The sequence below is a fragment of the Balearica regulorum genome, chromosome 20 (assembly GCF_011004875.1).
Source record: "Balearica regulorum gibbericeps isolate bBalReg1 chromosome 20, bBalReg1.pri, whole genome shotgun sequence".
Classification (NCBI taxonomy): Eukaryota; Metazoa; Chordata; class Aves; order Gruiformes; family Gruidae; genus Balearica; species Balearica regulorum.
The window spans coordinates 1,820,418-1,836,079 of NC_046203.1; the positions used below are offsets into that span (position 1 = coordinate 1,820,418).

General features: G+C 49.7%; 1 protein-coding gene across 3 annotated transcripts in view; it reads left to right on the forward strand.

Moving 5' to 3' along the window:
* COL5A1 (collagen type V alpha 1 chain) overlaps positions 1-15,662 on the forward strand; it is a 154,116-nt gene that overhangs the window by 66,362 nt on the left and 72,092 nt on the right. For all 3 annotated transcript variants that reach the window (XM_075771972.1, XM_075771973.1, XM_075771974.1), the window contains exons 5-10: positions 4,230-4,361; positions 6,098-6,244; positions 6,372-6,620; positions 10,795-10,947; positions 11,236-11,292; positions 15,369-15,410. In XM_075771972.1, coding sequence (XP_075628087.1) covers positions 4,230-4,361; positions 6,098-6,244; positions 6,372-6,620; positions 10,795-10,947; positions 11,236-11,292; positions 15,369-15,410 — 780 coding nt within the window. The remainder of the gene's footprint in view (positions 1-4,229; positions 4,362-6,097; positions 6,245-6,371; positions 6,621-10,794; positions 10,948-11,235; positions 11,293-15,368; positions 15,411-15,662) is intronic.

Sequence of the window (15,662 nt, forward strand, 5' to 3'; positions counted from 1 at the left end):
CCATAAAGCAAATGAGTCATCAGGCATAAATGGCTTTACCATAAATGTCAGACAGATTCTTACTGGTCCTGACAGTTAGCAGTTACATCTGTTTGGTGGAGCAAATAAAAGCCTCGCAATTCACAATCATTTTCATAAATGTGCTGTCCTGCCTCTTCCTCTTCACTGGAAGCTCTAGGAATAAAGGTCAAAATGTGATTTATTCCCCTTTTAAAAACTAGCTCTTCTGATGGATGAAATATTGATTATTTCCAGGCAAAAATTGACATTTTCTTTTCCGTCAAACCGGGAAAGCGCAACTACGCCTTGCCTCTGCATGCTAAGAAGTATCCGAGTTGCTAGAGCACTTTCTTGAGCCCCGTGTGCCCAGGTGCGTCCGGCTCTTCACGTGCCAAGAGAGGACTCGACCCCACCACCCGCACGGGTGGCTGGGGCTGGAGCACATCTTGCTGATGACTTCTCCTTCGAAGCAATACCAGTGCAATTGCTGACTTGCTCCCTGACTCAAGATACCCTTTTACTTGAAAATAAGTCTTAAAAACCTAAGTGACTTGGCTGGTGAAGTCTTTAAACCGCTCTCTCAGTGTGATTGTAAGTTCTCTCTCTTACAAAGGCTTCGTGGAAAATCGGTAGCCGGTGCCTGTGCGTGGGGGGTGTGTGTGTGGAAATTAATGGTGTCTTCGTTATCGCTGCTCTTGCTGGAAAAAGCAGATGCTGACATAGGAAGGAGAGAGGCTTGGGTGTTCTGTGTAACCATAACAGTGAAACAAATAGACACTTGAGCGAGGGAAGGGAGCGGAGCTGGCTGCTGCCTTTGTCAGCCCGCGCCGGGGCTGGGGGCAGCTATCTCTTGGTGAAATTTATTAGCGGCAACACACTTGAGAGGACACAAAAGGCTCGCGAACCTCCCAGCACGGCTTGCTCTATTTAAAGTCGGCTTTTTAAATCAAAGAAATGGGGCTCTTGACAGCAGAGCTTTGTGCATCTTTTGAGAAGTTCAGATAGTGGGGCTTTTTATTACAGGCTAAATTAGCCCATTTTATTGTTTTGCGCTGAGGGATGAGGTCAGTTGACTGGGAATCTTGCTAACAAGGTTTTACTCCCGTCTGCTTTTTACAAGTGTTAACACGGGGCATCCACCAGTGCCGTGCACTTGCTGTTAATGAAACAAAGATGAATGGTCTAGCAACCCCGTGAGCTCTCCTCCTTCCCCCACCACCGAGCTGCTCAACCCGTGTCGGTGTGCTTGAGCTCAGACACTCCCTGGGGCTCTCATTCCTCCAAAATCGGGTGCGTTGGTTTTCCTTCTGATGTTGCATGCTTGCACGTTGCTGCCGGAACAAGAAGAAAAGGATGAACTTTGCTGGGCAGGGTGATTGATTGGGTTTGAAAAGGAAATGGAGAAATCGTAGGCATGTTGAACGATGCTCGTGAAGTGTGGAGAGCTCTGTAGGAGCTGTCTGATGCAGCTCACGCTTTTTCCTGGTACTACTCGTGTACGAGATTTATTCGGTTACGTGCTGATTTTCTTAGGTTCTCAACCCAGACCTAGTGGGAAGCTTCCCTTGTTCATCCTCCCTGCTCAGTCGGCAGCAACCGCTGGGCCAACACCATCACCTTGGTGTGGTGAGTGAGGTTGGGGTTTCTGCTGTGGACCCAAGACTTGAGCCGGTGGCTCCTGGGACTTGCAGGTGATGTCCTTCTGCATGCTCAAAGGAGCTGCCAACGCCTTCAGCCATCGGATCTGGAGGATGCTCGTCTCCTCTTGTGCTGCAGGGAGGCAGGGTGGGATGGAGCCAGGATTTCTCCCCATGCATAGCTCAGGAGCTGCCATCAGCTGAGACTAAAAGCAAAGTCAGCTTTAGGAAATTCTCTTCCGCTTAACCTTTTGCACTGTGTTTAGCCAACATGCCTTTCTTTGCTTTATCTATTCCTCGAGGAAACACAGTCATAGTCCTGGTCACTTATAGGATGCAGACTATCAGCTCCCCTTGAGGTGTAAATCCAACCTTATCAGGAAGCAAAAGCTTTCAGCCTTCCTTCCTTGCCTCTCGGAGACAAGTACCAAGTCTGCTTTTGTGGCTGTTTTATTTCAGCTTATCCCAACGGTGCTGGACACTCCCCATAACCCTATGGAAAGTGGGGAGCTTTAACCACCTAAGTGAGAGAAGGGCATAAATGGCTTAACTCAGCTGTCAGTGAGGGGCAGGGGTGGTTGAGGTCCTGTGTGCAGAAATAGCAGCTGGAAGGACCTTCATATCATCAACTTGAAGCAAATTACCTTGGCCAGGTTGGGCATCCTCCACCGGAGGGAGCTCCAAAGAGACAACCTGTTTCATTGCCTGAACTGCCTTTGGAGACAGGGATGATGTTCTCGGGTGTGAGTAACCCCACAATGCCCCAAAGCTCCCTCGAGTCCCTGCTCAGGGCTGGGTGATGTCCCCTTGGTCACACCATGGCTGAGTTCCCCATGAAGGTCACGTTGTTGGGTGGTGCCCAGAGCTGGCTGGAAATGGGAAATGTTCTATGAGACACAAACTTGACGTTTTCTGTTTTCCCAGTACTGCGTCGCCAATTTTGGTGGTTACATTGAAAAAGAAAAAGCCAGCACAGTAATGACAGAACTGCTCTATGGATTTATTAAAAAAAAAAAAAAAAAATAGGAAGGGAAGGAAAGACTATTTCTTAAACTAGAAAATTGAAAACCACTTTGCAGACATTTCTGTTAATTTTGTAAAGGTTATTCATGGGAAATGATGACTAATAAGCTTAAACCAGCACTTGATTTAAGGTAACTTGCATAGCACCTGAGAGGTGCCCAGGCATTATGGTGAGCTGCTGCAGAGATGGGTGTGATAACTTGGAAATCAAGGAGGGAAACCCCAGGCAGCCATAAGCTGCCTCTTCACTCGGAGCTGGGCAGGATGCGGCCAGGTCCACACAGTCCTTGCAACCTCCTTTCCCTGCAGATATCTGCCAAAAATATAAACAGCACTTTTTTTTTCTTCTTTTTTTTTTTTTTTGGTGAAGTCAGTGGTATGTGTTCACGGGAGGCTGAGCTCCCCATGGACCCAGCGGCACCCGTCGCCGGACCGAGCGCAGCTTGTATGAACAAAGGCAGATTTGGCCTGTGATTTTGCAAATATTCTTTGGTTTTCCATGGAGCTGTTTGCCAGTCTGGCCAGACTCTGTTTGGAGCTTCTGGTTCCTATTAGGTGCCCAAGTCATCCTCCCAGTTTTGCAGTAATGCTCCTTCTTTTTCCCCTGATGGCTTAGCTGTATTTTTCTATTATTAAAAAAGTTGGGTTTTTTTTCCCCTCTAATTAAAGTATCAGCTCTAGTAGTCCAAGTAGTAAAGTCTTGTCTTATGTAACTGTCTACTGAATAAACGGGGTTTTGGCATTACGGGTAAGTGATGCAGTGGTTCTTCAGGGAACTAAAGAGCGATTTCAGCTCCGACCTTTGGGCTGCGGCTGCTTCGTTCGCTATGTAGCGAGTGGCCCGTTAAGCAGCCTCGGTGCCTAATGAACTTGCTCTGCGCCTGGTTTTCAATAAGCCGCTGCAAACCCCTTCCCTCTTTTCTCTTTTTCTGATTATCAGATGCATTTCTAATGTCTTTCTATGTCTGCTACACTGGTTTGGGTGGAAAATCGAGGTGAGGCAAGATGTAGAAAGGAAGGGTGACGTCTTCTGTGAGACCAGCTGATGGGGTGGGGGAAGCAGAAAGGTTTTGAGGTAAATAAACGGCTTTTTGGACTGGGAAGGGCAACTCCAGAGCCCTGCAGAGCTGCTCGGGACCAGGCAGAGAAGGAGTTTGTTTATTGTCCACAGGACACTGCTGCTTTGGGGTGCGTAGAGCCCTTCTCTCTTATTTTTCCTGCGCCCACCTTGCCCAGGGGCTGTCAGCTGTTGTATTGTAGGCACGGGGGTGACATCTCTGCAGATGTGGTTATCTTTTGGGAAGGTGCATCTGGGAGCAGGTGTGAAGCGTGATGGCTTCACACCTCCCGGAGCAGCCCGAGGTAAGCGGCTGCTCGACCCGACCCTGGGCACAGAGAGTTTTCGCCTGGCTCATCTCGGGTGACGTGCCCATGCCAGGGAGATCACCCTGCCCAGTGTTTCGCTTTTCATTTCTTGGCGGTGTTTTATACCCCTTGACTGCGGTCTGAGGCTGGTGGCTCCACGTGCACCATCCATCTCCCTGACCCTCTCGCTTTCCTTCCCCGCAGGGCGACATCCAGCAGCTCCTGATCGTGGCGGACCCCCGAGCAGCCCACGATTACTGCGAACACTACAGCCCCGACTGCGACACCGCCATCCCCGACTCCCCCCAGTCCCAGGACCCCAACCAGGATGAATACGTAAGTGTCTCTCGCGGGCCAGGGAGACCCGGGGATGGGGATGCTTTTGGGGCAGCAGCATCTGGCTCCACACCACGGTTGCAAAACATGCTCTTCCTCCTGTCCACCATCCCTGCGACTCGTCTGTAAGACCTGAGACAGAGCTTGTTTTTAAGATTTGCAGGTTATAGTCTTGGCTCTTGCCCTCAGGAGTTTCCCTTCCTTTTCTGCGCTCCTCCCGTTTCCAGGGACTGAATGAATATTTGCTTGGAGCTCGAAAACTTGCAGGAGAGACAACCTGAGCCGAGTGTGGAATACTGACCTTCCCTGTCCAAACCAGGCACCTGTTTCTAAATTTTAAATTTTATTGTTGAACTTTTAAAAAGATTAAGCGGTTCTTTTTCAATAATCTTTGAAACAACAGGTGTTAAAGGAGGGGAAAACATTTTTGCCTATGTATTTGCACTTTGAATTTCATTTTGGCAGAAATGCTCCCAGCTCATCTGTATAAGCTGCTGTGCTCAATGTTTTTTCTACAAAGAGTTAGCCTCAGGTCTTTTCTTTTAAAAAAACAAAAGAAAGAAAGAAAGAAAAAAACCCCTAATACAGGATACCTTTTATTTCTGCTGCTCAATTAGAAATGTCTGGGTGTGGCTGATTTCCAGAGGAGCATCACCTGAATTTTACACGTTTATCAGAGCAATAAGTATCTGGCATCCTCAGCTGCTTCTCTGCATCTCGGCTGCTCTTTTGGTCTGATTTGCCGGTCTCTTGCTTTCAGCTGGTCTCAGATCCGTGGGTTCCTGCCGAATCCTCCCGAAGCTGCAATGCCATCAACCCACTCTGGCTCAGCTTAGGGCTTGAATTACAAACCTGCGCCTAGCAGGGCTCTGGGGAGCAGAGCGATGCTCCCAGGCGAGGCACAGCCGCCCAGCCCTGGGGAAGTGCCGTAACCGCTCTGCCAGCGCTTCTGGAGAAACAATAAATAAGTAAAATAAAACAGGCTTTGGTATGGTCAAAATACATGGTAGTAAGAAAATAAAACTCTGCTTTCGGAGCCAGCAGTTCAACAAGGGCTGGCTTGTCTTAGGGCTGCGTTGCTCCGTGTAAGAATAACTCTTCCACGTGCCGGTGTCTGCTGCCAGTGAGTGCGATGGACTGGCGAAGAAATTTGCTGTGCCCGGCTGTAACCAAATGTTTTGTTTGTATTTCATTTTGAAGAATGACTGACGCCTTGTGGAAAACGCTGAAAATATCTTGGGTTTGAAGCCCTTCTGCCTGCGGGCCGCGGGTGGATGGGGAGTCACACGGATGCTATTAGTGCAGTCGGATGAGTAAAAATAGCATCCCCGCTTCTCAGAGCGGCTGTGTGATTCAAACGTTTTCTTCCCCTCTCTGAATATGTCAGATGCGTGACCTGGGAGGTCTCAATCTGAGGTTAAAAAAAAAAGGTTTTTTGGTTTTTTATTGTGTTATCGTGGGAGACTGAATTGCTGCAGGGTAGGTCCATCCCTGCTGAGAAGGGAGGACGTGCCACAGGACCAAGAGGTTGTTGGAACCTCCTCCAACCACAGCCATTGCCAAAGCAGCCCAAAGCCAGGCTCTCGGTGACGGAGTCTCACCAGCCGATGAACGAGAGGAAGGGAAAGATATCGCTGCACACGTCTGTGCCACAGCGTGCCCTGTTGACGTGAAATGATGTCTAAACGAGCTGGCAGGAACGTGCTTATTTCCCGCTTCTCGTCTTCTCTTTGCAGTACACCGACGGGGAAGGAGAAGGTGACACCTACTACTACGAGTACCCCTACTATGAGGATGTAGATGAAGCTGTAAAGCCAGAAGCACCCACCACCAAACCCGGCACTCCCGAAGTGGCTGCTGGAGAGAGACCTGAAACCAAGCAGGTACCGGCGCGGGGTCCTGGCAAGGATGCGTTTGATAAATGGCACCTTTGTAAGAGACGGGGAGCTGGAGGGTGGGGCAGAATTTTCTCTCTGTTTCTCTAATTCTGGCATTTTGTTTCTGCAATAGGACTATCCTGCCCCCACGCTGTTACCTGATGGAGGGGACCCCGGCAAGCGGACGAAAGGGGATGCTCCAGTGGATGATCCTCTCGTGGATGAGTATAACTATGAAACCATTAACGAAGAGTACTTCACGCCTCTCCCCTATGAAGATGTCAACTACAACGAAGAAGTAGACCCCCAGGGCGGACTCACCGAAAACGCCGTGGAAGCTGAACTCCCCACGAGTACCGTTGTCACCTACAATGAGACCGATGTAATTTTGATGAATGTTTTTTCCTTTCACCTTGTTTTTTATTAATTCTGGTATTTCATAGCCCTGACAGCAAAGGAGATGTGATCGTCCATATGGTAAATCTGTAAGTGGTTTGGGCAGCTGTTGGGAGAGGAAGTTTCTTGTAAAGTATTTTCACTCCAGATTTCTCAGGGCGTGGAACACACATATTTAGAAATTGGTTAAGGATTATTCCCCTGGAAAAACCTGTTCATATTGACATCTGCACTTCCCTATGTGAAGTGCTTGTCCGACAAAAATAAAAATGAGGGTTGGTGTTAAAATCCAAGTAAAAACATTTTATTTCGAAGCTATCAGTATATATCCTTAAAATGTTGATTTGATGGAGAACATCAGTATTTTTCATTTTGTCATTCCTACCGAATAGCATCTTTATGTTTTTCAGATTGTGATTTACAAAAACCCCACATTCAACAGCGGGACAAACCCTTAGTTTCGAAGTACTGCATTCACCCAGAGAGAGCCCCTCCGTTTTGTGCACAGATCTGCTCAAAGATGAGATCAGTCCAGATCCCACAGCTGGCGTTTCTGTTGGAGCGATTACATTTTGAATATGCTTCAACTGAAATATGTTGCACTTGAGACTCTTCTATCCTTAAGACTTGCCCAGTTCTCGCCTTTTCTATTGGTGCTTAAATAGACGAACACTGGTCTCATCCTTCGATGAGACTGGGATAAACTGTTGTGCAGCTGCGTGCTGTATAGCTCACCGCACAAGGAAATAACTACGTTAGATGAGGCAAGTTCTTTGTTATCCAGGAGCATCAGCAAGGGGAGTTGATGGTGGGATGATGTTTCCTGGGAGGTAGGATGGGACTTCCCAGAGTTTTGTGGTTCCTCCTCAAATGGAGAAGAACTACTTGGTTATGGGACTGTCAAAATTCAAGGCGCTGGAGAGGTGGCAATAGAGACGGTGAAAGTTGGCCAACATACTTGGAGTTGGACCTGGAAGCTTGAATGAAAAGGTGTCGGGGAACGTGTCCAAGCAAAGAGTTGAGCAGCTGGAGCGAGGCAGGAGGGAGCCAGCCGCCCCGAGGGCCGGTGGTGTGGCGGGGATCGAGTCCAGCCAACGGGGGCTAAAAAATGCAGGGGAGGAGGAGGAGGTTGAGCAGCCCAAAATGATACGCAGAGAGAAACAGAAAAGGCTCCAGCGTATCGAGGATGTGAGCGCCAACCTGAGGGAACTCGTGGATGGGAAACTTTTCCGTTTCCTGACAAAGAGCCAGAAATCTTTGGCCAAGCTTGAACTTTCTAATAGAGTGGAATTAAAGGTTGGATAGCGTGACCTTAAAAAAAAAAAAATTGCAAGAGGAAATAGGAGGCTTCAGGGCCACTTTAGTTGTTGGGAAAAGGAAATAGAAGGGAAGGGAAGTTCAGATAGGGACGCGCACGGCGAAGCTTTCCTCCGTGGAAGCTCAGCCTTCCTTCAGCAGAGCATCTCGCAGGGAGGTGGTGCGAACCGTCCCGTCCTGCAGCTCCAGAAGAGACGGTGTTGGGATGGGGAGGGCTGCAGAGCTGACTGCTCCTGCAGTGGGAGGGTCGCTCCAGCTTCTCCAGTTGCTCCAGTGGATCTTTTAGCTGGTGAGCAGAGGAAAGGACACAACATGCCCGGCCAAGGGAGATTCCCGTGCAGCGAGGCGAGGGCTAACGCAGTGTGACATAGCAAAGACTCCCAAAAAGTGCCAGCCTGAGGGACAAATACCCACGAGGATATGGATTTCAGGTTTACGCTTGGGGTGGGAGCTAAGGGCCCTGCCTGCGGCCGCGAACTCCTGGGGAAACCAAATCCTTTAATCCAGCAGCAGACCAAGCTGCTTTACGAGCAGTGTGGAAGTGAGGATCAGGAGCTGGTGCGTGCAGTTGCCTGCCTAATACCTGTTATCAGAAACAGGGTTTCAGCGGGAGGTACAGCCTGCTAAAGTGGTTGGAGAAGTTGATTTGTTCTTTGGGCGGGGGGGGGGGGGAAAGACCTCTCATAAGTTTTTTGACTAGTTTAGGGAAAAAAATAATGCTCATGATCAGGAGGAAGTGTGGTGTAATTTCAAGTGGTGGCAGGTTTCTGTTGGCAGCCGGACCCCCCCCCGTGCTGTTGCACAGGAGAAGGGGTGGGCTGGGACACCGGGCGTCCCCCGAGCTGCCGGCGGTGCCAGCCCCGGCACTGCTCGCTGTCGGTCCTGGGATCAAACAGGACGACGTCGGTCTGGGGCAGAATGGGAGTTTTTAGCATCCTGTCACAGACCTGCTGCAAGAGCGCGGCGTGGCTGTCGCTGTTGAAGTTCACCTGTCTGTATTTTGGGAAGACTCTAATTCCTACAACGAGAATTAAAGGGGGATTTAGTTGTACAGAAGGGAAACCTTTGGAGCCTGTGCGAGCGGTTTTGGAGGCAGCGTAGTCACAGAACTCTCCTGGGCTTGGGTTTCATTATGGCTAATAACTCCGTGATAAATGCCGGTGAAGCAATTCTGAGATTTAGTAGGCAGCAACACTCCCCTGAACAAGAGGAGCTGGGGACAGATACATTTTGTTCGTTGCCTGCTATTCATCAGGCAGTTTGCTTTACTTGTCCGGATGCACATACCAGGGCTTCATATCTGCATCGCTTTCTCTAAAGGGAAGACTAAAAGGTGATTTAAATGAGGCTGTTCCCAGTTTTTTGCACATTGATTTTTCTTTTTGACCTCCTCTTTTCTTTGTGGACTGTTTTCTGATGCAGGGTGTCTGACAGCATTGTTAAGGAGATTATTTTTAGGCTTTTGTTTTGGTTTTTCTCCAAAGCACCTGCAAATCTCAGCATGGAGAACTTTCCTCCTTCTCTGCCTGGTTATTCAAAATATCTTCTCTTTCCATGCAAATTGACTTGGGGATCTTAATCAAAATATCAAACCAGACATTTTTGACATTAATGTCAAGAAATGACAATTTGAAAAGAGCTTGCTATGTTATCCCCAAAAGCCTTGTAGCAAGATAAACAGGTTTTAAGGTTTCAAAGTGCAAACCTAGATGAAAGATTTCAAGCAGGGTAAAAGATGCGTGCGATAGCACTAGCTCCATGTGAATGGCACAAAGGAAAAATAATGCTAACTTTTCCAAGTTTTCTGAGTAATTGCCAAACTGTAATTTCTGCAGAGACCGCTTGGTATTTGCAGAGGTAAAAGAAGGTGGGGTGGCCGAGGGATGAGTGCCTTAGCACGAGGCTTATTCTGACTTTAAAATCTCTTGCATTTGGATACAGATGCTCATGCTTATGAGTTCTGAGTAATGTTGGCACAGCAACAAAGTCTGCAAGTGGTGGTGGCATTTCAGTGATTTTGAATTCATAGTAGTGAGGAAATAATTTCTCTGGGAAGGACTGGAAATAATTCAATTTATGGACCATTTTGGTCATTATCTGGATGGGTAAAAAAACAACAACAACAAACCTCCCTATCAGCACATGTTCTTCTTTACCATGCTGTTCAGACTAAAGGATGCCAAGGGACGGTTGCCCGCCAGGCTACAGAAAGCACAGGAGTATGGAGAGCAGCAAGGAAGTTCTGGTACTTGTCTAGATTTCCTTGCTTGTGGTCCGTAACACAGTTTTTGTAGAAGCAAACTTGGATTTTTCCACATTTCCTCCTGTAATCGGATACTCACAATGACACATTGTTGGTTTTGATGTGCATTTTAAATATGTGACTGGATGGGTGACTTTTTACGCTAAATAATCCAGTGTCTGCAGTACTGAGGCTGTGAGAGATGAGTAGGGCTCGGAGTCTGAAACTTCTGTTCCCTCTTTCTTTAGACCTTTAGTGTTGTTGTCAGCTGTTGCTTTGTGCCGTGTTTTGTTTTCCTCACTCAAACTTTTGCACTCGCAGTGTTGTTTCAGGGGTCGACAGAGAAATCCTGGGGAAAGCCAGGGTGTGTGCTTTGACGTAAAGATCCCCCTGTCCTCCTTGCCCGCCATTGGAGAAGACCCTTGGAGGTCACTGGAGACCTTAAAACTCCAGACTTTAACTTTTCTTGTGCTTTTTATTCGCAACTATTATCATAAAGCTTCTTCTCTTTGCAAAACCCACAGTCTTCCCCTTAGATTTCCAGCGTGTGCAGCCTTAGAGGGATTTGCAGGCTGACGTGTTGCTGCTCTTTTGCTTCCAGGCTGCTCAAGGAGGAGACGACCTGGATAAAGATTTCACGGAGGAAACGATAAAAGAATATGACGGGAATTATTACGATAACTATTACGACCGAACGGTCTCTCCCGACATTGGCCCCGGCATGCCTGCTAACCAGGACACCGTCTACGAAGGGGTAAGAGCGTGCCTTTTCCGTCGAGGGTCAGCCTAGCTCAAAACGTTTGTCTTCCCGTAATGATAGCAGAGGGACTGGCGATGCAAAACCCAGTGAGAGCAACTCGCTCGGAGTCACCCACCTGCGCTGCGAGGCGGAGGTGCCCCGTTTCTTTCCTGCACGAACATCAGCGGTCCTTTGATTGCAGAAGTTGTCCCGAGATCTCCGGTTTCTGCTCGGGATGGTGACGCTGATGCAGGCAATGTCCGCTTTGACTGTCTGGCTTTGTGTTTCCCTTGTGTGCTACAGATCGGTGGCCCGCGGGGCGAGAAAGGACAGAAGGGGGAGCCTGCGATTATTGAGCCGGTAAGGACCAGCTGGGGTTTTTTGGTGTGGTTTTTTTCCCCAGGGAAAAAGGTTCAAGGGGTGTGTTTGGTACGGCTTGGTGCTCTCAGGGGTACAGCTGGGAGGAAGATTTTTCCATGGAAGAATTACTTGGGTCATTTAAAAAAATTTAATATAAAATACTGTAATTATTTTTTTTTTAAACTTCAAGAAGTGACCTAAATTACAAAGGAAGTGCAAAATTTCCCATGAAATCTCTCATTTACCAGAATAAAACCTAGGCCTTTAGAGTTGAAGCATTAGGCAGAGGACACATCTCACCTCTCTGGGGGGTTTGAGCTGCCCCCGGCTCGGCAGCGAACCTGCTCCCCTGAGCGCCCGCAGCCGGCGGCCAGGTCGTATCCTGACCTGAACTTGCAGCTTTGGGCCGGCTTTAATTGTGCAACTAATGGGTTCATCTCAGTGGAAATAAAAGGGCTCTCCTTGCACACAGCTGCAGGAGAGGAGAGGTTTGCTCCTGCGCCTGCTCCTGGGTCCCACCAGCTTTCCACTTCCAGAGGAACCCTGTGTCGTCCTGGGAGTGGAACCCGGCGCTTGCTTTCTTTACGATTCTGCCCTGTTTCTGGGGTGGTTTTTCTTTCTAAAGAACGGTTATAAACTGCCTGTGCCTTTTGCAGTCTGCAAAAAATGCGGGTGCCCAACTGAGCACCCCCTTAGGTGAGGATGGAGCTGCTGCCCAGCTGCCCCCGCGGTGGGGACGGCTCCTGTTTGCCCGCTGGGCAGAGCAAGCGGCCGTCGGCTGGTGGCCGTGTGCCCGTCCCTCGCTGCGTGTCAGGATGCCGAGGTACCCCCGTGCCTGCTCCTCCCCGGGCTGGAAACGGGGCGTCGGGTCCTCGGCACCACCTCCCCTGAGCCAAGGGCCAAGCGCACGCTCGCTGCACACCAGCAACTCAATTAACCTAATTTCCCTTGGCAGAGGGCCAGCACGGCGCCCAGCGTCGCGGCAGCACTTCCCATCACTCGGAGGCCATTATTTTTCCTTTAATTTTTCCTCCCTTGCCTTCTTTGCCCGACGCTTTTGCAAATAGCGGGATGGGGGGGGACAGGGAGCAGCTGGGGTGCAGCAGCGGGGCTTGAAAAGCGTGGACGAGTACCTTATAAAAGCATTTCCGACCTTCCCTTCCTTCTCTTCCTTTCTGGGTCTCGCTCTTACTCTGCAAACAAAAGGAGGAGCGAGCGATTTGCTTATCGGAAGTGTGGGAATGGTGGGGGGCAGTGGAACCCCACAAAGGCGATGGCTGGAACCCAGCCTGTCCTGCTCAGAACCAATCTGAAACGCTACAAAGCGAACAAAATAGTTAAGTTTAATCATCCAGAAAGAATTTGGCTGCCTTCGCTATTTCAAAACACTGGAGCATGTATAGCTTTTGCCAGAAAGTAAACAAGACCAAATGCCGCCTTTTCCCTCTCCCTGCAGTTCCTCTTCAGCAGAGAAATTCGGATTTGCTGTGCTCTTTAGCTCTTGTTTCTTTGATGGGAGCTGCAGCAGAGGGGGAGTAAAACCCAAGCGCGGGAGTTGGATTCTGCTGGATTTTCTCTCTTTTTCCTTCCCGCCGCCTCTCCTTCAATCCTTGCTCTGTGCTGACGCTCGCTGGAGGCAGTGGGGCAGCACAGGCGCCGGGTGAGGAGGGATGCAGCCGGGGATGGCTGGGACCCCCAGGCTGCTTTCGCCTCCTCGATCCCCTCTGTCCGTCGTGGGGGGACCCTGGTGCTTACACCTGCCGTCGGGGAGGGGGCGATCGGCCCGGGCACGGCACCTTTGTGTGTTGCAGCCGGCTTTTGGGCTGTTCCTGTGATACTAGCTTCACGTGTGGGTGGCACCTCGGTGTTGACTGAGTGGCAGCAACCCCCTGTTTTCCCCTGGGACGGTCCCAAATCCCTCGTTTGCTTGCTACCCCCAAGGCGATCGCCCTCGGTGCCGTCCCCGCACTGGTCCTGATCCCCAAACTCTCCCACATTTCCATTGCTCCCGTTGATGAGCAGTCATATAAACAGTGGAGGTTTCTCGCCGAGGAGAATCTCCAGATGTCCCTAAAGCTAGAGCTCAACATAAACCAACAGATAAATATGGGAAGATGCCAAGGATGTTTGCATTGCAAATTGGCTAATTAGCCCAGACTCTTCCCCTGGGCAGAGGAGCGTCCCGAGGCTCTGCAGCTGGCCGGGGGAAGCAGACCCTCAGTGCTGTGCGTGCTCAGACCGTGGTAATGCCGGCACCCAGCAGCCCAAGAACGTCCTGGGGAGACCTACATGGGCTGTGGCGCTCTGCACCAGCCCAGAGACAGTGATTCGTTTCTGGTTTGGAGCCTGCTGCACCAAAACGTGCCAGCGTTGGTCTCGGCAGGAATGGACCTTGGGGTGTCCATACGGAGGAAGGTTTGCTGGGACCTCTGGGGTTTCCTGTGCAACGTCCTCATCGTGTGTCTGACAAGGAGCTTGGTGGATGTCGTTCTCACAGGGCACCTTCTCCGTCAGCATAGCTCGCCTCTTCTTGGTAGCCTCCAACAGCAAATAGCTCATACGCAGTGCGGGTTGGAGGAGTGTCGTGTATGGGTTCACCCCTAATTCCCATGCGTGTGTGGGTTCACCCCTAATTCCCACCCAGAAAAGAGTGTCTCCATGGAAGAAAGTGAAATTGCTGTCAAAATGGGCATGGGGCGAAGTCCGTGACCTGAATTCTTTACTGGTGAAGAAGGACTGCACAGGCACTTCTGTGATGACAGCAGCAGAAAATTTCCCCTAACACATCCAAATGAGGCGGAAGCCAGATTTTAAACGAGGTGGTAATGGGTAGTATGGAAATTGGGAAAGACAGAAAATAGCGCTGGCCGTGCATTAGCGGTGCAGAAACATGCATCCCACTAATGGAAGCAGGGATGGCTCATGGCACGTGTTTTATCTTATTTTTTGCTCCTCTGGGCTTAGAGACTGTGGCTTTTGGGGCAGGAATGCCTGGATTTTCCTCTAGACATTTCAGATTTGTTCAGCTCAGCCCTGTCTGCTCTAGTGGCTGCTGTGGGGTCAGCCAAGGCTTTTAGCACCAGAGCCTGAGCCCAGGAGACCGGCCAGCGGTGACCTGAGACCGGTCCCTGCACTTGCTTCCTACGAGCTGACCGCACACGTGCGGATCTTTCCAGGCTGATTTCATCCCGTAGGAGAAATGTCCCTGTTTGCTACAGATGAGCTGGCAAGTGCTGGGACAGCTTTGGCTCGACCTGGGTGCTGCTGGGGGCACGGTCAGTGCTCCAGAGATAAAAGGGCAGGGCTCCATGTGGGGCTCTTCCCAACAAATCATCCTAATGTCTTCTGGAAAGCATTTGCCAGGTTTATTGGGAGGTTTCTTTCCTGCCTCTTACATACCCGTGAGGGGGGAAAGCTCCATTTCATTGAGTACATGATAGACCTGATTTAAAGTTATGACAAAATATTTAGATTAAAAGGAATGGAATAACATTACTCTACCATTTTGCCCACACAGTGATTTCCTAGGTACACAGAGTAAATCACAGCATGCAGTCTGCTGGGAAAGTAATTTTTTTATAAAAAAAAAAAAACAAACTTGCAATTTGATTATTAACTTTTTTTTTTTAAGCTGCTTGGGTCTAGAAACAGCTTCTTCCTGAAGAGGAGGTCTTCTCCTGCTCCAGCACCATCAAGGCTGGACGTGCCCCGGGGTTTGCCCTTTGCCTGGCCATGAGCTAAGGCAGAAGAGTTGTGGTTGGGATTGCGACCCTGCGCTGGGGCGAGGGTGGGCTTGGTGCTGGGTGAAAAGGGCTGTCTAGCCGTGCCCTGCGTGGGTCACAGAGACGGTATCTGGCTTTTCAGCGGGCAGCGCCTTCTGTGCCTCTGGCAATGGGGACACAGGAGATGTCATCCAGAGAGGGTGGAAACCCTTCAGCTCAGGGATGCCTAGACCAAGCAGCAAGACCTGAACTATTTAAGAATAGATGAAGCATTGGGCTTTCCAGCTCTATAGTCAAAGCGACTTTGAGGATGTGCCTTGCTAATCGTGTTTTTTGTTTCTTCCTCTTGCTTAGGGTATGCTGGTGGAAGGCCCACCTGGTCCCGAAGGCCCAGCTGTAAGTGGCGCTTTGTCTACACCTTGCACCGAAGGATGCGCGCGGCTCCGGGGTGCTGGGTGCACGTGGAGGGCTCAGCACACAGCTGTTCCCGGGCTCTATTGCTTCCATATGCCATGCATGTGTACAGACCGCTTTGGGGTCAATTTTCTGGTGCAAAAACAAACAGAAAGCTCTAATTCTTTTCCTGCTCGTTGTACAAATATGTTACAAATAACAACACATTTTTTTCTTTAATGGCTTATTTTTTTT